This window comes from Schistocerca piceifrons, chromosome 2 (genome assembly GCF_021461385.2).
Source record: "Schistocerca piceifrons isolate TAMUIC-IGC-003096 chromosome 2, iqSchPice1.1, whole genome shotgun sequence".
Classification (NCBI taxonomy): domain Eukaryota; kingdom Metazoa; phylum Arthropoda; class Insecta; order Orthoptera; family Acrididae; genus Schistocerca; species Schistocerca piceifrons.
In genome coordinates, this window is record NC_060139.1 from 383004164 (window position 1) to 383028604 (window position 24441).

Genomic DNA, 24441 nt, shown 5'->3' on the forward strand with positions numbered 1-24441 from the left:
CACAATTTTCGGTACTGTGAAGAATAGCGTGCCTGTGTCGGCTTCTACCTGCTTCAAGATCTGCCGCTGTGGCGCTGCAGTTGGCATGCGCGGATCTGAGGTAGATTGCTTTTGATTGGTTGGTGCGAGGAGAACTGACAACAGCGTTTCAATTAGCTAGGGCCGTTCGGCATCGTTTTCGAAATGCTTACAGAATAATGTTGGGCCTCTCCTTTGAAAACAAGACCTTTTGGTGCGCTTGCGTACCGAACCGATCGGCAAAATGGCGGAAAGATACAGAATAGGGGGCCTGAGTCGTGCTTTGGTAGCTCAGTCGGTTACCAGCATGATAGCTCAGCGTGTTTGGTCAGAGAGTTAGCTGCCCTCTGTAATACAAAACTGAGTGAATGGCTCAACGAAGAGCCTGAACGGGTGTCATCGGACGTCTGCTCTGAACGAATTCAGTGAACAATACAACAAAATCAAGAAAAAAGTCGGTAGAGCACTTGCCCATGGAAGGCAATGGTCCCGAGTTCGAGTCTCGGTCTGGCACAGAGTTTTAATCTGCCAGGAAGCTTCAGTTCGTGCCTTTTTTTCTCCATCTAGAAAATGGAAATCACATACGATATTTCAGTACATTGATAACAGGTGAGTATAAGGTGCCTTATTCTTTTCTTGAAATTGTGTCCTCCAACTTTCAATAATTCCACAGGAATATTCGCAGGACCATTTGATCGGGCATTCTTTTCGGCTAATGCGCTGCTCACTTCTGTCGTAATGTTCATATTTCGAAGCGTTTCTTCAGTCTTACAGTCCTCCTTTTTTATACACTGGAGTATGTCTTCAGCTATTGGATTATTAGATCTGCATAATGCTTTTCCCATTCCCTTAAAAGAAGTAAGTTTTTCATTGTCTTGTTTACTGATGTTTTCTTCTTTTCAGTAAGTGTCCTTCAGACTTCTATCTTTTGTATCCATCTGTTAAATTTCACTGTGAATGCATTTCTGTTTTCACATCTTGTTATTTTCTCATTTAATTCTGTTTCTTAACTCCTGGATCATTGTCTGGTAATTTTCATCATCATGTGATTTATTTGATAATCATTTTTGTACAAATTCTTCTGTTCCCGCATCCTGTTCTCAAGGTTACCGACACCCATAGACGATTCTGTTTGTCTACACTTTTACTCTCTGCCCGCAATACCTCTAGGGCAATTTTGCTAATTGCTTGTTTAACATTCCCGTTTTCCCTTTCAACATTGTCGTATTCTGACATCCTTTTTAGTTCACATTCTAATTTTCGTAGAAAAAATCCTTTACGCTGAGCTGCTTCAGGAGAAAGAGTTTGTACCGCATCTGCTCGTGTTTCTCTTCAATCTTCTGGCTATTCAGTTGTCTATTTCTTGTGTTTTCTCCTAATTGGATACGTCGCCTTTGAAAAACTAAGTGGTCATTAGATCCACAGTTGGTTCCCCACAAGGATCTACAGTCTTGAATTACCCTTTTTTATTTTTGCTTTTTAATGATGTAATCAATCAATGATTTATCCTGTAATGTATATCTTTAAATATATACCTGTAAATAGCGTGTGACGAGATAAAGTCTTTTGGCTGCAAAAAAAATTTATTTGTAGACCAATCTGAAGACGCCCTAAACAAGCCGATACGCATAATTGGCAAAGCAGAAAATAATAAACTGTTTTTCAGCCACGACTGTTTATCTCTTCCAAACATTTATCAGTGCTTGCTGTATCATCCCATCATGAACTGGAAAAAAGTGAATAGTGTGTTCAGAATTCTCAAGTTATACTTTTTAAAGGATTCTGCAAAATTTTTTCCGGAACTATTACGATATTTTATCCATATTTCTTCCATATTTTTCTTATAAATTTCCCCCTCCTAATCTAAAGGAACTACCTGATTTATGCGTAAACTATATTGCGATTTATTCCTGGTCATGTACCGTGCCCTCCAGAATCCATAACACAACAAAATAAAAGCTTTTCTGTGAGATAAAGCTGGACCAAGCAGCCACTAACCTAGCGGTCATAGTATTCCGGAAGATACATGAACGCTATACAGGTAGAATGATGACGTAATGTTGGGTTATCACTCACAGTCATGACTTCTTGTACTGTCTTAAATATCCTTTACTTGAGTAAGGTTTTGTGTATCGTATTCACATCGTTTCCAATTCCTGACGCTACTTGCCTAGCAAACAAGGCTGGTTTGGGTGGAGGAGAGATGTCTACGTTTTCCCAATTGGTCACGTGCAACTTTGGTCACTTGAAACTGGCACATCAGTTCTTCCACTAGTAATTACTATTATGCTATTAAAACCTAACATGTATTCCGTCCGAAACAGATCGAATATCTTGTTAATTAGATATTGGAATATGTCAGAACGACTATATTTCTGGATTAACTGTACTCAGAAGGGCCGCATTTATAAAAGTACTCATTTACTAATGTTAACCTAAAATATTTATTATTGTCTCGTACTGATCTGATAATTTTTTATAATTTTAGGAAAGTCGCTATTCCTAATAAAGAGAACTTATATACGTAACCTATTTCCTCAGCACGGTAAAAACGTACACGACAGATTACTGAAAAGTATCTTCTTTATCTAACTTATTATTGGATGTTGCTGTGAAATTACGAGCGAATACTCAATGTCGTATATGGCGTATAAGTCATGAACGATATCCATTACCAGATGTTCTTCCGATGTGTGTAGCTATGACTGTTAATAAGCATGGTATTGTTTCGCTGAAAAAGAAATGGAGATCGGTAAAACATATATCATGAAACATAGTAAAATTTCTCTTTATTTTTGTTTTATTTATTGATTTATTTTTGCCTAAAAATTAACAAGACTGTAATACAGATACTTCAATTAAAACATTATAAATTATTTTAATACAAAACAGTTGATTTTTACGAATGTATAAAAAGTACACAATACAGACATGAAAAAATTAGAAGCGATTTTGACAGGAATTTGATGTAATCCATTTTAGATGTAGGGCGGTATAATTTTGATTCTATCTAAATGTTGTGTTTTCTGCCACGTTCGTTTAAAACTAATCAAATCTTGAAAAGATTTATTCATTTACTTAAATTCTGGTGTTTGCCAAATCATTTTTCAGAAGTTTCACTTTTATTTTGATATAATAATGAAATAGGAAATCAACACTGAGATTCTATTCCACGATTCAAGATGGCCAGAGTGCCAGGAGTCGTTTTATTTCCTACGAATGGCACAAAGAATTTTAAATAATTTCCATCAATTAGTCATTATTTCGAAACACAAATTAAATGTTCTGCTTGTCTCAAAGAAGCGAGAAACTTAAATGGATGCAGGTATAAGAGATAAATATTGGTGAATACCGAGTTTTATTCTCATTCAGATTCCACGTAACAAGTTCCCATTTGAGGGGTCTTTTTTGGAGGATAAAATGAAAGAAAGAGTATCGGACGAAAAGGAATACAATTTTTTAGGTTAGAACGGTATTTGTCATCCTAAATGACCAGTGCTATTTTTGCTAAGAAGAAACGTGACAAGAGTAGCTGATCAGAATAGCTAGATCCGAATAAATTATTGCTTCCTCGTATTGTTACAGAAATATCGTACACTAACAGTAGAATGTGCGTTATGACAAAATATGTGTCAAAGAGATGCTTATGCTAGGTATAAACTCTGGTGGTTAAAAATTGGGTGATCCAGCTCTCATCGCTTTCTTGGGACATGGAAATATAATATGAACAGCCGATAGGAACAACGTAAACCTCAACTAGCTGTCTTCCATTCCTCTAGTGTTGAGACCGGTTTCCGTGACTGCAATAATTAAACCGGTTGTATCAATAAGCAGGAAATCGATTATCGTTTACTTTATACCTGCAAACACGCTTTGAATATGGAAAAGCTCTGTCGCAACCTCAACATTGTATTCCAGTCCTAAAATATGTCGTTATGTTTTATTTGCCTCTAGTATCCCGTCAGCAATGTAGTCGTGAGATATATTTGATAATCACGCAATAGAATTTCTATTCTGTAATGCTGTACGCAACACTAGGACAGGAACACGGTCAGGTATCATACTACAAGCTATGCTAAAAGGACGAGAGACATAGGTGAATTGGTGGTGCCTTCTACGTCAATCCCATACTCGTAAGTTCACAACTAAAAGCTGAAAATCTAGACATTAAGTTTCTACACATAGCAGTTCGTCTCTCCACTTTCTGTGGCCCAGGACCACTATCATAATTATAGAAAAATTACACTTTTATTTTAAACAGACCTCGGGAAATTATAAATAATATATTTGCAAAAATAAATTAAATATAGTACATTTGTACAATTTTCGCCGATTCCATTTGTTTTCAGCACTTTTCAGCATGCTAAATAAATCAATAAATGTCCATGGCAGGAGCATTTTAGACAGCTTGTTCTTCTGCAGCTTCCTTACAAGCGAATCGTACCGTGATAGCACTGGAAAAGAAAATGAAGTCATGAAATACACTGCCAATGCAAGATCGGATAGGTACACTACAATACATGTGGAGCAAGTCAATGGCTTTGTTCTATTACACACTGCAACAGATACACATACACGCATTAGGCGTTCGTTTCTGCTGTGGCACATTGTCCCAGGAAAGCATTAAAAATAGCTGCAATCCTCCCGTTCTCAACAAGGTTTTCGGGAAGCTTGCCTTGTTCTACGGTACACGCCGCAACCATAAGTCCGGGTTTTACAACAGGCCGAGTTGTCATATAACTGGATTTGTCAGAGGGTGAGAGAGAGAGAGAGGGGGGGGAGGGGGGGGGAGAAGACGATGTGTATCGTACGGTCCAAGAAATTCCTTCCGTTGTAGTTAATAATAAATTTCTCAAGGAGATGCGAATTCAGGAGCATAAAAATTTCACTCTAAATCTATGTTGTTGCGGTTTACCTCTTCAGCGACTCTTCGCAGTTGTTCTGCCATGGACGGGCCGGTCTGCTGCACCATCTTGTAGAAGTATCCCTCCTTATTTTGTAACAGCAGGTGAGGATGGTCAAATTCCTGTGTGCATAAAGTAATATGATACTTCCTTAATCAGAGCTTCCACTAAATTAGCAGACTTTCATTACGTCCAGCTGCGTTCAAAAAAATGTTCAGTTGTGTGTGAGAACTTATGGGACTTAACTGCTAAGGTCATCAGTCCCTATGCTTACACACTGCTTAACCTAAATTATCCTAAGGACAAACACACACACACCCATGCCCGAGGGAGGACTCAAATCTCCGCGGGGACCAGCCGCACATTTCATGACTGCAGCGCCCTAGACCGCTGGGCTAATCCAGCGCGGCCTCCAGCTGCGTCAAAGGCGACATTTAAAAGCAATTAGCTGTGCAGACAACGTAAATACTCCGACAGATGTGAAAACACAGGAGTAGTTTCACGATTTTCGCTGACAGAATTCGAGTCGTAGTACCTGAAGACATGTGGTGAGCCACCGACAGTTCATACTCTGTTGATTTAGCAACAATAACTGTCCACTTGTGTTAATGACTTTTTCAATAGAACAGTGAACACGAATTAACTAAAAATAGATTAATGAAGGACCATATGTGCATCACCATAAAGCCAACTGCTATGTTTAGGAAAATTCTGGTAGGTGTATACGGGGTGTCACCTGGTGTGGGTCGACGGTCACATTTTCTCTGGTATTTCGGCGGATATTTGCAATTTCTTCTTTGCAGTGTGTGGCTGGAATCAGCCCACGTGAATACTGCTCGTAAAGTCTTTAATGCGACGCCCATGACGACAGAAAGAATCTGTTTACTTCCCGTTACGAGGAGAATGATTTTTAAGGTGGAATTTTACGCGCCCTTTTGATTGCGCGGTCCAATATGAGACTAGTGCGACATTCATTTTATCGACATGTATTAACAGGGACAGTGAAACACGAAGAATAGCCAACACTCCAGCAGCCACAGCCCCGCTCAGTAATTGCTGCCGGAGTTCTGGTTTATCTTCGTGTTTTACTGTCCTTGTTAATATATACCGATAAAACTAATCTCGCAGTAAACTAATCTGGAACCGCTCAATCGAGCTGGAACGTAAAATTTCGCTTTAAATAATTATAATTTTGCTCGTAACGGCAAACAAACCGACTCTTTCTGTCGGCGCTGGACGGCACGTGTAAGACTTGATGAGCAGTATTTGTTTGGGCGGACTCCAACTACACATCGTAAATAAAGAAATTGCAAATATCTGTCAAACAGCAGAAAAAAATGCGATTGACGACTCTATATACGAGATGACTAAAAACTGTCAGCGGCGGCTGTGAGTAACAATCTCACCACACCGATGTGCATTTTGTCCTGTGTTCCGTGGTATTTAACAGTTACGTTTTAATGGTGCTGTGAGATGATGCAGTGTTAGAATTTACGACAAGTAAGCTGGCATCATCAAATATTATTACAAACCGCTGTGATCTATCGGTGGACGATAGTTACAAGGAAGAATCAATTCCTAAACGAGACTGTTTCAGTTACAGAGAATATACACGGCAGCAAATTCTTCATATCACCAATACGAGGGGAAATTCTCGAGGGTAAATTTAGATAACAGTTGCTCCTGATTAAGAAAGGTCTCAGATACGAAACTTCCTTGCAGATTAAAACTGTGTGCTGGACCGAAACTCGAAATGGGGACCTTTGCCTTTTGCGGGCAAGTGGTCAACACGACTAACGACCCGTCCTCACAGCTTCACTTCCGGCAGTATCTCGTCTCCTACCTTCTAAACTTCACAGAAGCTCTCCTGCGAAACTTGCAAGACTAGGACTCCTGAAAGGAAGGGTATTCCAGAGACATGGCTTAGCTACAGCCCGGGGTATGCTTCCATTACGAAATTTTCACTCTGCAGCGGAGTGTGTGCTGATATGAAACTTCCTGGCAGATTAAAACTGTGGACTCGATCGAGACTCGATCTCGGGACTTTTGCCATGGCTAAGCCATGTCTCCACAATATTATTTCTTCCAGGAGTGCAAGTCTTACAGCTCTCGCAGGAGAGCTTCCGTGAAGTTTGGATTATAGGAAATGAGGTACTACCGCAAGTACTGCCGTAAGGAAGCACCGGTAGTCGCTGTGGGGTAGCTCAGTTGGTAGAGCATTTGCTTCTGAAAGGCGGTCCCCAGTTCGATGCTCTGTACGGAAAAGATTTTTAATCTGCCAGTCACACCAGTGCATCCTCCGGCGCAGAAAGAAAATCTTATTGAACATTTCAATTAGTTTTGAAGCTTCGAAAATGTGTACAGAGAACTTTCGTTATGACACACCTGAGTGTTTGCTTTTTAGCTTTGTAGAAGAATAAGATACCTCCATTGCAAATTTCTGATTTTCGCACAAGTTTAGCTTTGTAAAAAAATAAAACTTACTACTTTTAACTTAAGATTTCGAACAGCAGAGTGGGGGTTCACAACTCAGTAAGTATGAACACTCACCGCCTTCCCCTTTTGTGCCAGCGGTACGACGCTTTCCCTTGTCGATTCCATTGTAGCTAAATTTGACCGCCACACGGATTAGAACACAACACAATTATCCGCCTCAATAGTCGAGCTTAATCACACTCCACCGATCTCCACCTAGAGCAGAGGTTACCAAACTTTGCCTCTGACGTAACACTTTGAGAATCCTAGTATTTTCATGGAATACCTAGTTTATTTTGAAGACCTTGTTTATTTTGAAGGTGAAATTTTTAAAAATGAGAAAAACTTTTTTTATTCAGTGATTACCGCAGTTTTAAATTATAACTACTAACACGGAAATCATAACAAAATTTTAAAAAGCAATTAGTATCGTCAAAATGTCGAGAAAAGCGCCATGTTATTAATAGTTTTCGCGGAGCTCTTATTCACTTTCCGCGTAACACCAGTGTTCTGTGGGACACAGTTCCGACAAAAAAATGGTTCAAATGGCTCTGAGCACTATGGGACTTAACATCTATGGTCATCAGTCCCCTAGAACTTAGAACTACTTAAACCTAACTAACCTAAGGACATCACACAACATCCAGTCATCACGAGGCAGAGAAAATCCCTGACCCCGCCGGGAATCGAACCCGGGAACCCGGGCGTGGGAAGCGAGAACGCTAACGCACGACCACGAGCTGCGGACACAGTTCCGACATTCTGAGCTAGAGGTATGTAGTTTGAATCCTGTTGTGGAGAAGAAATTTAAAAGTTCACCAACGGCACACGACCAGCATTGGATAGAAAGTTAGTAGCGTAGAATGTGTACCGACGTTCGCTGTAAAGAGTAAAACTGTGTGTAGTAAGGAGCAAGCTATGTGGCAACACTGAGTTTCATCCTTCAACTTCTATCACCAGCATCATCATCATGGAAAACAATAACAACACAAACAAGGCACTACACTATAATGCACTCATCAATCACCTTCACGAAACAGTTACACTCCTTTCATCCATATCGGCCAAATGGTGTCAACAAAATAAGCTTGTACCAGGACGTGAGCTACACAAGTATGTATACTGCACACACCAAAAAAAAATTGCATTACCCCGGTTGCCAGAACTCTTCAAGATAGACGTTGACTGTGGATGTTGTATCACAGACACAGTCCCTTTGACTGTTCAGAGGCCCAAAGATGTAAACAACCATGCATGAGCAGCGCCTATTAGACGGAGGGTGTCCGACAGCCGATCAGTTCCAGTCATTCCACCAGGACGGAGGTACACGGCTCGTGTTGTCTGTAGTTCAACCATGCCTAGACGCCCAACACCGAGGTTCGATCGCGTCCGCATTGTTACTTTGAGCCAGGCACGGCTCTCAACAAGGGAAGTGTCCAGGCGTCTCGGAGTGAACCAAAGCGATGTTATTCGGACACGGAGGAGATACAGAGGGACAAGAACTGTCGATGACATGCCTCGCTCAGACCGCCCAAGGCCTATTACTGCAGTGGATGACTGCTACCTACGGATTCTGGCTCGGAGGAACGCTAACAGCAACGTCACCATGTTGAATAATGCTTTTCGTGGAGCCACAGGACGTCCTGTTATGACTCAAACTGTGCGCAATAGGGTGCATGATGCGCAACTTCACTCCCGAGGTCCATGGCGAGGTCCATCTTTGCAACCACTACACCATGCAGCGCGGTACAGATGGCTCAACAGCATGCCGAATGGACCGCTCAGGATTGGCATCACGTTATCTTCACCGATGAGTGTCGCACATGCCTTCAACCAGACAATCATCGAAGACGTGTTTGGAGGCAACCCGGTTAAACTGAACTCTTTAGATCCACTGTCCAGCGAGTGTAGGAAGGTGGAGGTTCCCTGCTGTTTTGGAGTGGCATTATGTGGGGCCTACGTACCCAGCTGGTGCTCATGGAAGGCGCCGTAACAGCTATACCATACATGAATGCCATCCTCCGACCGATAGTGCAACCATATCGGCAGCATATTGGCGAGGCATTCGCCTTCATGGACGACAATTCGCACCCCCATCGTGCACATCTTTTGAATGACTTCTTTCAGGATAACGATATCGCTCGAATAGAGTGGCCAGCATGTTCTTCAGACGTGAACCATATCGAACATGCCTGGGATAGATTGAAAAGGGCTGTTTATGGATACGTGACCCACCAACCACTCTGAGGAATCTACGCCGAATCGCCGTTCAGGAGTGGGACAATCTGGATCAATAGTGCCGTGATGAACTTGTGGATAGTATGCCACGACGAATACCGCCATGCATCAATGCAAGAGGATGTGCTACTGGATATTAGATGTATGGGTTGTACAGCAATCTGGACCACCACCGCTGAACGTCTCGGTGTGTGGTGGTACAACATGTAGTATGTAGTTTTCATGAGCAATAAGAAAGGCGAAATGATGTTTATGTTGATATCCATTCCATTTTTCTGTACTGTTTCCAGAACTCTCGGAACCGAGGTGGTGCAGAACTTTTTTTTATGTGTGTATGTTTAATGTACGGGTGTAGACTGCAGTCGAGGTCTTCGTCCCAAGAGCTGAACGTTTCTAATACAATTTCTGTCTCTAGTGAATTATGGTGAAAGTTACTAACTGAAAGAAAAAATGGTTCAAATGACTCTGGGCACTATGGGACTTAACTTCTGAGGTCTTCAGTCCCCTGAACTCAGAACTACTTAAACCTAACTAACCTAAGGACATCACACACATTCATGCCCTAGGAAGGATTCGAACCTGCGACCGTAGCGGTCGCGCGTTTCCAGACTGTAGCGCCTAGAACCGCTCGGCCACCCACGGCCGGCTTATTAACTGAAAGTCTTCACAGTGAAGAATGGCAAGGAAACATATACGGGTTGGACAAAAATATGGAAACCCCGCGAGAATTGCATGCTTGAACATAAATACAGATATTAGCGAAGTTTGCAGGTTGCACTGTTATATTTGACCACGAACAGTACCTGTGCAATGTGCTCAATACGTTGAAGGTGTCAGTGGTTGTCAGTATAGTATTCTGTGTGGTTGTGAGTGCACTAGGTCGGAGCCGAGTGAATTCGAACGTGGGGAAATTGTAGGTGCTCATACGGTGGGTGCTTCCGTAATCAAGGTAGCCAAAGTGTTTGGTGTTTCAAGAGGAACCGTATTGAAGATTTATACCGCATTCGAGGAAAGCAGAAGAACATCATCAGGTAAGTGACAACACAAACGAAAGTGTATGCTGAGAGAGTGTGACAGACGGTCATTGAAGAGTACTGTGACAAAATAATGGGACGACATATGCAAAAGTCACTGCAGAGCTGAACGTCGCACTCGCGAACCCAACACGAACGGAGCTCCATAAGTACGAAATTACAGGGAGAGTTGGACTTTCAAAACGTGTCATCATTAGTGCAATGCCCGTAGCACGAAAACTTGTTGCCAGTGCCATAAAACCTGGACTATGGAGCAAGGGAAGAAAGTCATTTGGTCGTATGACTCTTGTTTCACATTGTTTCCATGTTTTAGCTGAATTTACGTCCAAAGAGTGAAACAGGGCAGGGGTCTGACGATGATTTGGGCAACCGTATCGAGGTGTTCCATGGGCTCCAAGGTTATTCTGCGAGATCCAACTACAGCCAAGGATGTGACCATTTTCGCTGATGATGTCCATCCCACGGTACAATGTTTGCTGCCCGATTGTAATACAGTGTTCCAAGATGACGGGGCCGCTGTTCACAAGCTCACATCGTCCAGGATTGGTTTTGTGCGCACGAGCACTAATCGTCGCATCTTCCTTGACCTCCACAGTTAACAAATCTCTATATTAATGAGCCTTTGTGGTCTGCTTGGGAGAGAAGGGTGGGTGATTGCTATCCACCTCCATCGTAGTTAACTGAACTTGCCACCGTTTTGTAGGAACAATGCTATAAAATTCATTTCAATTCATTTCAAAACCGTACAGGCCCCGTATTTATCCAGTCCGAGACAACTGGTAGTTGTTTTCAGTTCCAACGGCTCTCCTACACAATATCGGGCATGGTAATGGATTGTGTTTTTGATGTTTCCCTATTTTTGTCCACTTGCTGTATATCTCTAGCATAAAACGTGATCCATAAAAACACTTGTACATACCACCATGCGACCAGCATCCATTACGAGCACCTTGTCGGAATCCATTATGGTATTGAGACGATGTGCCACTGTCAGTACCGTACAGTGCGCAAACTTGAGGCGAATGGTCTTCTGAATCAACGAATCAGTGCTGAAAAATGAATTGCTTATTTTGTAGCAACAAAAGTGAAACTCCACATCAATAATTAAGTAAATAAATATCCAAATACATGTTACATCTAGATACACGCGATTACACTGCAGTTCACAATTAAGTGCCTGGCGGAGGGTTCATCGAACCATCTGTCAGCTATTTCTCTACCTTTCCACTCTCTAACAGCACGCGGGAAAAACGAACACTTAAATCCTTCCATGCGAGCTCTGATTTCTCTTTTTTTATTATGATGATGATTTCTATCTGTGTAGGTGGGCAGAAACAAAATATTTTCACACTCTGAGGAGAAATTTGGTGATTGAAATTTCATGAGAACGTCCTGCCGCAGCGGTAAACGCTTTTGTTTTAATGACTGTCGCCTCAATTCGTGTGTGCAGTAGGCTCAAAAAGAACCTTAAGGCTTTGCTTTTTTTGTTTAATCGAATCCCGCAATTTATTAACGTAACATACTAAGTTCAACTATATCACAATATTATTCGAATCTCCATAATATATACAGATCATCACTAGATGCGTTGGTGATCATGACTGACTAAAGATCATGAACAATATATAAAAGATTAGTGATACCTAGTAGAAACTTCTAACACGTTTAGTGGGCCCTGTATGACTAACAGTTTTAACAGAAGCATATGGATAAGAAAATGCCGTTTTCCTGACACATGTACAACAAAATTAGACCATGTTTTTAAATTATCCGCTTTGGCAGAATCTCTGCACTGTTACTGTAGTTAGAATTTCTAAAAGCAGAGTTTCAACCGAGTGAGTTAAGGAATGGAAAGTTACATCTATCACATAGTCCCAGAAAGGTCTAATGGTGTTAAATTCGACGCTAGAGGAAGTCAAGCAGTTAGACCTTTCTTGCACACCCACATAACAAAGCCTTCATCTGCATATTGCCTGACACCACGCACTAAGTACAGAACAGACAGTTACCATTAGCAAAGAGAGACTGTTGTGATAACTCTTTAAAGCCAGTTAAGACAATGAATTTGAATTTTCTTTAATTGTCGATCGTACGAGGACGTACGTTGCAAGTCTAGCGAAATGACCACAAAGAAAAACTCAAAGAACTTTTTCACAGAATGGGTAGATTTGGTGAAGGGGGAGGGGGGGAGAGTTGGGTGAGGAGTAGAGGATGGGGTACCCACCACACTGCAAGGTGACATGCGGAGTAGAGATTTGGCTTTACTACTAGTCCTGGAGGTCTGCAATAAGATTCTAGACCTATATAGTTAGAACGTGGGACAGAAACGTTAGCTCCCCCTCCACAGAAAACATCGCACAAATTCTGTATAACATCACCTGTAGCCTCAGTTTGGCGAGAAAGGGTGTTCAGCTATGCCATAACCATCTGAAGCCACCCACTGATGTTTAGATCCTTTAGGGCTACCAAGTTGTGGGAATGATACATTTCACCCACTATCCCAAAGGGTTCTACATCTTGTATATGTGATTAAGATGGGATGCTTTAGTGGTATGACTGAGATGCGGTAGGGTGACTGAATGTTCTTCAAACCAGTAACGTCTCTACGCTGCCCTGTGAACACGGTTGTTCTCGTCTTGGGGGACGGGAGAACCCGCAGCGTCCCCATCACGAAGATGTAGAAGAAAGGGAAACACATGGTCACCAAAGGTTTTAAAATAATTTTATTGGTTCAAGTACCATTAGCTTCGGAAATGCAGCTAAATAAATTCCATTTGAGTCTCTACTGACAGTTTCTGCAGCTACGCAACCGAAATCTAATGGGTCATTCAACGCAGTACGAAAACTTGAAGATGGGCGTCCTGATTCATCTTCATGGTAATCTGAATGCGCAGATTTAGGTAATTCTATGAGAAACCCTCCAAACATCACGGAACCATCTCCGGCCTGAAAAGCGTCCACACAGAGGGGGTTAAACGCCTCTTTGAACCGTTGGTGCTCTAGATGCTTCGCATAATTTGAAACGAGACAAAATCGCTACTTGTCTGACCACACTACACAACTCCAATTTCTGTGTTGTTTGGCCCGTTTAAGACACGCTGTCACTGTGTACTCGATTCGGAATGTCAATTTCATGTAGTTCTTTTCGCAATGATCACTCATAAACTGGCTCACGGGTTTCACTGAGAGCAGACATTCCCGTCAAGTTTGTAACCGATTGCCACAAAAAAAGACGTGACACTCGTCTCTGGTCCCTTCCGGTTAGGGATTTTTTTAAAAGTGTTACGTTGTGTTACAAGACTGCAAATGGTGCACCATTCCTTGTAGACATCGTAATAGTAAGCATTGATATACCAAAAGATCTGTCAGTTTCATGGTGTGGATGTGGGTGCATCAAACACGACAACCCCTTTCTGCCATTCTGTCATATCCCCTACGTCAGCCCACACAGTAACCTGATTCTACACAACTGAATGATACACACGCCACCTGATCAAAAGTATCGGCTCATCTATTAGTGGACGTTAATACACGGTGCCTCCACGCTTCGTCGTTATGACGGCTCAAACGCTGCTGTGGGCGCTTTAACTGAGTTGTCTGCATGTCTGTGGAGGAACAGCAAGCCATTCTTCCCCAACAGCCGAAACCACAGAAGATAGTGGCGTTGGACGCTGGGTGTGGAGCAAAATCGATGTTCAAACACATCCTAAAGCTGTTCCATTGAATTCAGACCAGGCCTTTGGGGAGTGTGGTGAATTTCAGGGATGTTATTGTCCGGAAACCATTGTCTCACAGATGTTGCTTTATGACAGGTTCGATTGTCATGATACGAGGGCAGTTCAATAAGTAATGCAACACATTTTTTTTTCTCGGCCAATTTTGGTTGAAAAAACCGGAAATTTCTTGTGGAATATTTTCAAACATTCCAGCTTCGTCTCGTATAGTTTCATTGACTTCCGACAGGTGGCAGCGCTGGACGGAGCTGTTAAAATGGCGTCTGTAAAGGATGTGCGTTGCAAACAACGGGCAGTGATCGAATTTCTTTTGGCGGAAAACCAGGGCATCTCAGATATTCATAGGCGCTTGCAGAATGTCTACGGTGATCTGGCAGTGGACAAAAGCACGGTGAGTCGTTGGGCAAAGCGTGTGTCATCATCGCCGCAAGGTCAAGCAAGACTGTCTGATCTCCCGCATGCGGGTCGGCCGTGCACAGCTGTGACTCCTGCAATGGCGGAGCGTGCGAACACACTCGTTCGAGATGATCGACGGATCACCATCAAACAACTCAGTGCTCAACTTGACATCTCTGTTGGTAGTGCTGTCACAATTGTTCACCAGTTGGGATATTCAAAGGTTTGTTCCCTCTGGGTCCCTCGTTGTCTAACCTAACACCATAAAGAGCAAAGGAGAACCATCTGTGCGGAATTGCTTGCTCGTCATGTGGCTGAGGGTGACAATTTCTTGTCAAAGATTGTTACAGGCGATGAAACATGGGTTCATCACTTCGAACCTGAAACAAAACGGCAATCAATGGAGTGGCGCCACACCCACTCCCCTACCAAGAAAAAGTTTAAAGCCATACCCTCAGCCGGTAAAGTCATTTTTACAGTCTTCTGGGACGCTGAAGGGGTTATTCTGTTCGATGTCCTTCCCCATGGTCAAACGATCAACTCTGAAGTGTATTGTGCTACTCTTCAGAAATTGAAGAAACGACTTCAGCGTGTTCGTAGGCACAAAAATCTGAACGAACTTCTCCTTCTTCATGACAACGCAAGACCTCACACAAGTCTTCGCACCCGAGAGGAGCTCACAAAACTTCAGTGGACTGTTCTTCTCATGCACCCTACAGCCCCGATCTCGCACCGTCGAATTTCCATATGTTTGGCCCAATGAAGGACGCAATCAGTGGGAGGCACTACGCGGATGATGAAGAAGTTATTGATGCAATACGACGTTGGCTCCGACATCGACCAGTGGAATGGTACCGTGCAGGCATACAGGCCCTCATTTCAAGGTGGCGTAAGGCCGTAGCATTGAATGGAGATTACGTTGAAAAATAGTGTTGTGTAGCTAAAAGATTGGGGAATAACCTGGTGTATTTCAATGCTGAATAAAACAACCCCTGTTTCAGAAAAAAAATGTGTTGCATTACTTATTGAACTGCCCTCGTATAATCATCATTCCTAGACTGTTCCTCTACTGTATGCAGTACACAGTGCTGTAAAATGTTTTCAAGTCCTTCTACAGTTTAGCGTTTCCGTTAACGTAGTAAATGTAGAACATCCTAACCATAAAAAATACCCTCATACCATATCACCAACTCCTCCGCACTTCACTGTTGCCGCTATACATGATGAGAGATCGTTCTCAGGGATTCGTCAAACCCAAACCCAGCCATGTGATTGCCATAGGGCATATCGTGAATCATAACTCCCACTGTCCAGTGGTGACGTTCTTTATTCTTTACACCACGTCAAGCGTCACCTAACACTGACAAAAGAAATGTGAAGCTTATGAGGAGCCGCTCGATCATTGTAGCCCATTCTTTTTAACTCGTTAACACACACTCGTTGTGCTAGCTGGACTGCTGGTAGCACTTTGGAACTCACGATTAATTCTTTCCTCGGATTTCAAGCGATTTTTTAAATAACTGTTCTCCGCAGTGCTGACACACCCTGTTCCTCAGACACGAGGTCTACCCTGGTCTGCTACATCTACATCTACATTTATACTCCGTAAGCCACCCAACGGTGTGTGGCGGAGGGCACTTTACGTGCCACTGTCATTACCTCCTTTTCCTGTTCCAGTCGCCTATGGTTCGCGGGAAGAACGACTGACGGAAAGCCTCCGTGCGCCCTCGAATCTCTCTAATTTTACATTCGTGATCTCCTCGGGAGGTATAAGTAAGGGGAAACAATATATTCGATACCTCATCCAGAAACGCATCCTCTCGAAACCTGGACAGCAAGCTACACAGCGATGCAGAGCGCCTCTCTTGCAGAGTCTGCTAATTGAGTTTGCTAAACATCTCCGTAACGCTATCACGCTAACCAAGTAATCCTGTGACGAAATGCGCCGCTCTTCTTTGGATTTTCTTTATCTCCTCTGTCAACCCGACCTGGTACGGATCCCACACTGATGAGCAATACTCAAGTGTAGGTCTAACGAGTGTTTTGTAAGCCACCTCCTTTGTTGATGGACTACATTTTCTAAGCACTCTCCTAATGAATCTCAACCTGGCACCCGCCTTACCAACAATTAATTTTATATGATCATTCCATTTCAAATCGTACGTGCATACTCCCACATAATTTACAGAAGTAACTGCTAGCAGTGTTTGTTCCGCTATCATATAATCATACAATAAAGGATCCTCCTTTCTATGTACTCGCAATACGTTACATTTGTCTACGTTAAGAGGTCAGTTGCCACTCCCTGCACCAAGTACCTATCCGGTGCAGATATTCCTGTATTTCGCTACGATTTTCTAATGCTGCAACATCTCTGTATACTACAACATCATCCGCGAGAAGCCGCATGGAACTTCCGACACTATCTACTAGCTCATTTATATGTACAGTGAAAAGCAATGGTCCCATAACACTCCCCTGTGGCACTCCAGAGGTTACTTTAACGTCTCTAGACTTCTCTCCATTGAGAACAACATGCTGTGTTCTGTTTGCTAAAACTGTGATTGTTCCTTCATGTTTCTACCGCACAACCGCTTCACCAACACTCGGTTTTGGGAGCTTTAGAAGAGGTGGAATGTCCGTGATGGAGCTGTTACTCCAGCAACATTCAGTGACTAGTCGAATTTCGATGTCACTGAGCTCTCCTGACCGATCCATTCTGCTGTCACAACTTCTATAGTGGCAACACAATATTCTCTGCCTCCTTTTATACTGGCCAGCCTGTTGTGACTTCTAAAGACCAATTCCGCTTTACATATGGGTATCCATATATGATTGATCAAGCAGTGTACACATCATTTCACTGCCATGACTTATGTCTGCGATGGGTGGTATCAATTCCTCACTACCTACGGTGCTTCAAAGAGACAAGCTTGTTGTTCTGAGGGGATGACTAGTATTTTGGCATTGGGTTTGAAATCTGTTCAGAGAGTTGTGGAGAGGTGGAGGTGCGGGATACTGACTTGTTGTCGACGTTGGCCGTCGCCTCGTCCAGCATGAGGATGCGGTTGTCGCGCAGGATGGCGCGCGCCAGGCACACCAGCTGGCGCTGGCCCACGCTGAAGTTGCTGCCCTGGTCCAGCACGCGCGTCTGCAGACCCAGGCTGTCGTGCAGCGACTCGCGCAGCTCCACCTGAAAAACAACACGGCCGCCGTCAGCTTGTCCTCATTTATCACCCGCAAGTGCTTGCTGTACCTACACTCTTTATTGACAGCCACTGCATACACAAAAACTACGTCGGCCGATAACAGCACGCCGAATGATGACGAGATTAGAGAAACGTTAACAGAACTATTAAGTGTCCAAGTACAGAGTCCTATCACTGACAACTGAATGCACACCGGTACGGAGCTGATCTGACTCGAGAACGTTTGCTTGCGGCGGAGAAGTTGCAAGTGGACGAGGCCCCGCTGGCAGTGGCTCGCCATGTTCGTATTTGTCGACAGGGATTGCTTCGCTCGGCCGCCGCTGGCGCCGAATACAAACGCTGCTGTGGCAGATTGCGTGGGCGCGCCTTCACAGTCCGTGTACTCTTCTCTTAGGGATAGTGGACAATTATCTGAGGCGATCGCTGAGAGTCTAAAGAGCAAATAAACTTAAATGAACATTTATTAACAACTCCCTTCATCAGAGAAAGTGCGTCTTTGCCTAACATCGTGGGAAATGCTCATTGATGGTTTTGCGTTCGAATCAGGTTCAAATGGTTCAAATGGCTCTGAGCACTATGGGACTTAACTTCTGAGGTCATCAGTCCCCTAGAACTTAGAACTACTTAAACTAACTAACCTAAGGACTTCACACACATCCATGCCCGAGGCAGGATTCGAACCTGCGATAGTAGCGGTCGCGCGGTTCCAGACTGTAGCGCCTAGAACCGCCCGGGCACTCCAGTCGGCTTCGAATCAGAGGCAAATAGAAACAATTCTGCACAGCCTCCATACAGTCTGTCGCAGTTTTACGTTAGAGAGCAAACAGCTTCTATCGATTTTCCATGACAACCTTTCCGATTGGTTCGTGGATCAGTTCAAAATTTTAATCTGATCAAATTAAACTATGTGGTTCTAGAGACCTTCTCAAACATCTGTGATGCATATTTGCGGACTGAAGCAAATGAATGAAAATTTGTACCAAGCCCGGGACGCGAACGCAGTCTCCTACTCAGTAGCCAGATGTGTTGACCACTACGTCACCTTCTGGTACCATTTAGTTTCATTTGATTAAAGTACCAAAGCCTGAGTTTCACGCAGGATATCCCGTTTCGTTCGATGCTGAGGTGCTATTGCAATATAGATGTAGAGTCTCTGCAATGTTATTAGAGTTCATGGGAATATCAAATGGGCTGAAGCGTGACGAGGAATCCGAACGGAGGAGGGAGGCATACTTGGGTGATCCGTGCAGTTTGTACAAAGCCACTGTCCGAGTATGCCGGCACGGTAGCTCAGCATGTTCGGTAAGACACCTGGATGGTCTCTGTAATAAAAAAAAAAAACTGACTGAAGGGATCAACAACGAACTTGAACGTATCTCATGTGACGTCCATTACGACCAAATCCAACGAACAAAATGAAAAAAAAAAATGAAAAATTGTGGCTTACTGGCTAGCGCATCTGCCTAGTGAGTAGAAGACTCAGGTTCGGATACCAGCCTTGGTACAAATTTTTATTTGCTGCTTCAGTCTGAATATGTAGACGTCATAGCTGTATGGGACTAGAAAAGGTCTCTGGAACCAAATATTTCAATTTATTAAAGCACATACGCCTGAGCATCAGGCAGGATCCCCCCCTTTCATTCGATGCTGAGGTGCACATACATGCACTTTTGAAGCATTGCCGAGTCTGTGACAATATAACAAGAAAACGTGACAAGAGGATGAAGCGCATTCTCTAAAAGGCGTATAATTATTAAAATAAATCTACACCAGCGTTTGAAAAAGTTATACAAGTGAAAGATAAGTTACACAGTTCGCTATTAGCTCACAATCGCAAGGTGTCATGACCAAAACGATACAGAATAGGGCAGTTTTTGGTATTAGAGACATAACAGTGACGTTGCTATGTGTCCAGTTTTCAACTGACGCAGCAAATGCATTTCCCTACATTGGAGGTGGAATAAACAAGAATTCAACCACTATGTATGCATGTTTTCGTTTGAAGCGTCGAATATAGCATGGATCTCATGCCAGACATCACTCCTCCTCTAACGGAACACTTTTGCAATTGTACAGAATGCGTCACTTAATTCTCATCTTACACCCTCCACAGTCTCCTTAAAGCAGCTTCGCTAAAGCCGTCTGATCCAGATAATCGGTTATTTCGCCTTGCCAGTGCTACTTTACAACAGCGAGTTCGTGTACTCAACTTCTGTACTAAGTCACAATTAGTCTTACACTCTTGCACGCTTTAGCTGGAGAGAACGAGTCTAAGAGTATGGAACGACCACAAGGCCGCAGTTCTCACACCCATCATACTTGCGGAGATACAGCTGGAAGGAAAGATGCCGGTTCAGCATGACCTAACAGAAGCGCCTTGATCTGTAAAGTACGCAACTCGCAACATTAGTCTCATACTCGCACCGTTTCTGATTTATTCACTACTGGTCATTAAAATTGCTACACCACGAAGATGACGTGCTACAGACGCGAAATTTAACCGACAGGAAGAAGATGCTGTGATATGTAAATGATTAGCTTTTCAGAGCATTCACACAAGGTTGGCGCCGGTGGCAGCACCTGCAACGTGCTGACATGAGGAAAATTTCCAACCGATTTCTGATACGCAAACAGCAGTTGACCGGCGTTGCCTGGTGGAACGTTGTTGTGATGCCTCGTGTAAGGAGGAGAAATGCGTACCATCACGTTTCCGACTTTGATAAAGGTCGGATTGCAGCCTATCGCGATTGCGGTTTGTCGTATCGCGACATTACTGCTCGCGTTGTTCGAGATCTAGCAGAATATGGAATGGGTGGGTTCAGGAGGGTAATACGGAACGCCGTGCTGGATCCCAACGGCCTCGTATCACTAGCAGTCGAGATGACAGGCATCTTTTCCGCATGGCTGTAGCGGATCGTGCAGCCACGTCTCGATCCCTGAGTCATCAGATGAGGATGTTTGCAAGACAACAACCATCTGCGCGAACAGTTCGACGACGTTTGCAGCAGCATGGACTATCAACTCGGAGACCACGGCTGCGGTTACCCTCGACGCTGCATCACAGACAGGAGCGCCTGCGATGGTGTACTCAACGACGAACCTGGGCGCACGAATGGCAAAACGTCATTTTTTCGGATGAATCCAGGTTCTGTTTACAGGATAATGATGGTCGCATCCGTGTTTGGCGACATCGCGGTGAACGCACATTGGAAGCGCGTTTTCGTCATCGCCACACTGACGTATCACCCGGCGTGATGGTATGGGATGCCATTGGTTACACATCTCGGTCACCTCTTGTTCGCATTGACGGCACTTTGAACAGTGGACGCTACATTTCAGATGTGTTACGTCCCGTGGCTCTACCCTTCATTCGATCCCTGCGACCCCTACATTTCAGCAGGATAATGCACGACCGCATGTTGCAGGTCCTGTACTGGCCTTTCTGGATACAGAAAATGTTCGACTGCTGGCCTGGCCAGCACATTCTTCACATCTCTCACCAATTGAAAACGTCTGGTCAATGGTGGCCGAGCAACTGGCTCGTCACAATACGCCAGTCACTACTCTTGATGAATTGTGGTATCGTGTTGAAGCTGTATCGGCAACTGTACCTGTATACGCCATCGAAGCTCTGTTTGACTCAATGCCCAAGCGTATCGAGGCGTTATTACGGCCAGAGGTGGTTGTTCTGGGTACTGATTTCTCAGGATCTATGCACCCAAATTGCGTGAAAATGTAATCACATGTCAGTTCTAGTTTAATATATTTGTCCAATGAATACCCTTTTATCATCTGTATTTCTTCTTGGTGTAGCAATTTTAGTGGCCAGTAGTGTAATTAGCGACTCCAATGAACTAAAGGTTCAACACTGCTGAGCCCGACGGGAAATGCTCTGACTTTAGCAATCGTCATGTACCTTGGACTGTTTGGGTTCTCACGCTGTTCGTGGGAAAATATGCTGATCCCTAGATGTGGAAGCGAGTTCATCGCTGTTCTGCAGTCGGGATCGATGCGAAACTGTTCATAAAGGTGCCGAAAGAGTGTTCTCAATCTTTTCTTTGTCACTTTCTAGCACAACCCTTAACGAACTGCCGACCTTGGCCCTTCGCCCGACCGCCGCTGGCGCCAGGTACAAATGCTGCGGTGGCAGATTGCACATGCACGCTGCCACAGTGCATGCACTGCATGTGTTGGTAATTTGCAGCGCTGAGACAAACTGAGTGAGGTAATTGCTGAGAGGGTAAAAAGCAGTCGGTCTTACACGGCAGAGCTACTGCAGTACTCTCTGAAGAACACCACCATGGTATACTGTAGGTGTGTACATCTACACATAATTTAGGAAGCAAAAACATCATTCGAAAAAAGATAATACCGTTTTCTGTAATAGTAAAGAGGAAAAAATTATGAAATTTCAAGGTCGGAAAGATGTACTCTCCAGGGATTTAGGTACTCTCAAGCTCTGTGGGGGGCAACACAGCCCTTCAGCCATAAACCTACGGATTGTGCACTCCAGTTGGCCTTAGTGCACAAGAACACGACGAACTGAAGAGACAAAAATTCCCTTGGTTCAATCCTAGAAGAATACGACAAACTGAAGAGACAAAGACTGCCTTGGTTCAATCCTAGGCCATTGAAAGTCGGTTCTACCGACCAATTAGAGAGCAGTTCTGGGAGATTTCTCACATCCATACAGTACAATGCTTGTCCTGGTTGCACTTTTTCCACTGTAATCAGACACGAAGTTTCATAAGCAAACAAAGTATTGTATATGTCATGAAAGTCTTTTTTTTTTGTATATTCCCTCTTTCTCAACTTTGTGGAAAATCAAAATGGCATTTTTGTTGGTTAGCCTTGTAGACACCCAACAACATTTTCTCGATAGTTTTGAATATTTATATTAATAATTTTTAATTTAATTTATTATTAATTTATTAGTGAAATATAATATTTTAAATATTTTAGGCTTATATTTCATAATTCTTTGGTTATCCTACATGTAATTATCTGATAAAATTACAGGTTGTTGAATAAAAGTGATAACATCAGTTTTCACATTGCTAATATGAAAAGACTCATAACTATTGAAATATGCATATTGTTTAGGAATCAAGGTAATCTGCCGTTTTTTATACTTCGTGTTGAAATTAGTACCTGGGGCATGGCATGTTCTCATACTCTCCGAATCATCTACATCAAAAAGGGCAATTTTAGGACTCTGCACCATCTTCGATAAAGTTCTGCGGTCGCCCACGTGTACACTTAGCTATAGTGAGCATCGTCATGTCCGGTATGACGACCAGCCATAAATTTTTAATTAACATCTCGAAAAAACAAAATTACATACCTATTCGTTTATTTGTGTGTAGACGGATGTCAGCAGTCATGGTATACATTGAAATCCCCGAGATAGAGTGCCTTAGGACGCCACTAGAACTCCAGAACACAATGGCGCAACCCACTGATAAAATGGATTTTTCGTTTTATGTATCTGGAGGAGAACAATACTGCAACAATCCGTGCTGAATTGGAGGAATTGTTTGGCAGCAATGCACAATCATATGACACAGTGGCCCAACACTTCCGCTATGGTCGAACACGTCTGAATAACAAAGATCGAAGTCAGATCATCTGTTCGAAAAGAACCTGGAGGGGAAGACAAGTGGATGCCCTGGTGCTCCAAGATCGGCGTATAACACTCGAGACGATTGTGGAAATAATGAAAATCAGTCACGGACCAGTTTTCAACATCTTGTACACATTTTGAACATGACAGTTATCAACCCGCCAGGTTCCGAGACACTCAAAAAGCCCACCAAACGGACACAGTAGCAGAAACGTTGCAGTCATTTCGACATGAACCCAAATGACTTCTTTAGCTGCTTAATTACCGTTATAGGCGGCTATGTCTTCGAGGCAAAGCAGTGAAGCAAGCATTAGAAACATATGGGATAAACACTGCCGGAAAAGGATAAGACCCAGCCGTCATTGGGAAAAACGATACTGGTGTTTTTTGGATTGCTATGGTGTGGTGCTAACAGACTCTGCTCATAACGCGCAAACCGAAATCTCCTGACGAGGTTAGGGGATGTTGTCAACACGAAGCGTCGTATGAACTGTCTAAAGAGGTGCTTTTCGCTTCGCAACAGTGCCACAACTCATTTTACATAGGACACACTCACACATGCTGGTTCTTTTCGTTATCAAATTTTACGTGAATGCCACCCCTCCCTCCCTCCCTCACGGATTCTCCTGTACTTTATCTTTCCTTGTATGAAGAACCTATTGCATAGCAAGCGTTTCCGTAATGAGGAAAAGGGTATTTTCGAGACAGATCATTTCGTAAACAGTCAAAATGAAGACGTTTACAACAAAGGTTTCGCCAAGTCTTTCATCATTGGGGAAAATGTGTAGCATTGCAGGGTGAATGTGTGGC

The 24441-nt window shown here is 43.3% G+C and overlaps 1 protein-coding gene across 1 annotated transcript in view; it reads right to left on the reverse strand.

Annotated features, from left to right (window-relative positions):
• Nucleotides 1–2971: 2971 nt before the first annotated feature.
• Nucleotides 2972–24441, reverse strand: part of LOC124776230 (ATP-binding cassette sub-family C member 4-like) — a 170146-nt gene continuing 148676 nt past the window's right edge. The window contains exons 22-25 of the mRNA XM_047251089.1: nucleotides 17823–17992; nucleotides 11589–11718; nucleotides 4934–5044; nucleotides 2972–4472 (exon numbers count right to left, since the gene is read on the reverse strand). Coding sequence (XP_047107045.1) covers nucleotides 4446–4472; nucleotides 4934–5044; nucleotides 11589–11718; nucleotides 17823–17992 — 438 coding nt within the window. The 3' untranslated portion in view covers nucleotides 2972–4445. The remainder of the gene's footprint in view (nucleotides 4473–4933; nucleotides 5045–11588; nucleotides 11719–17822; nucleotides 17993–24441) is intronic.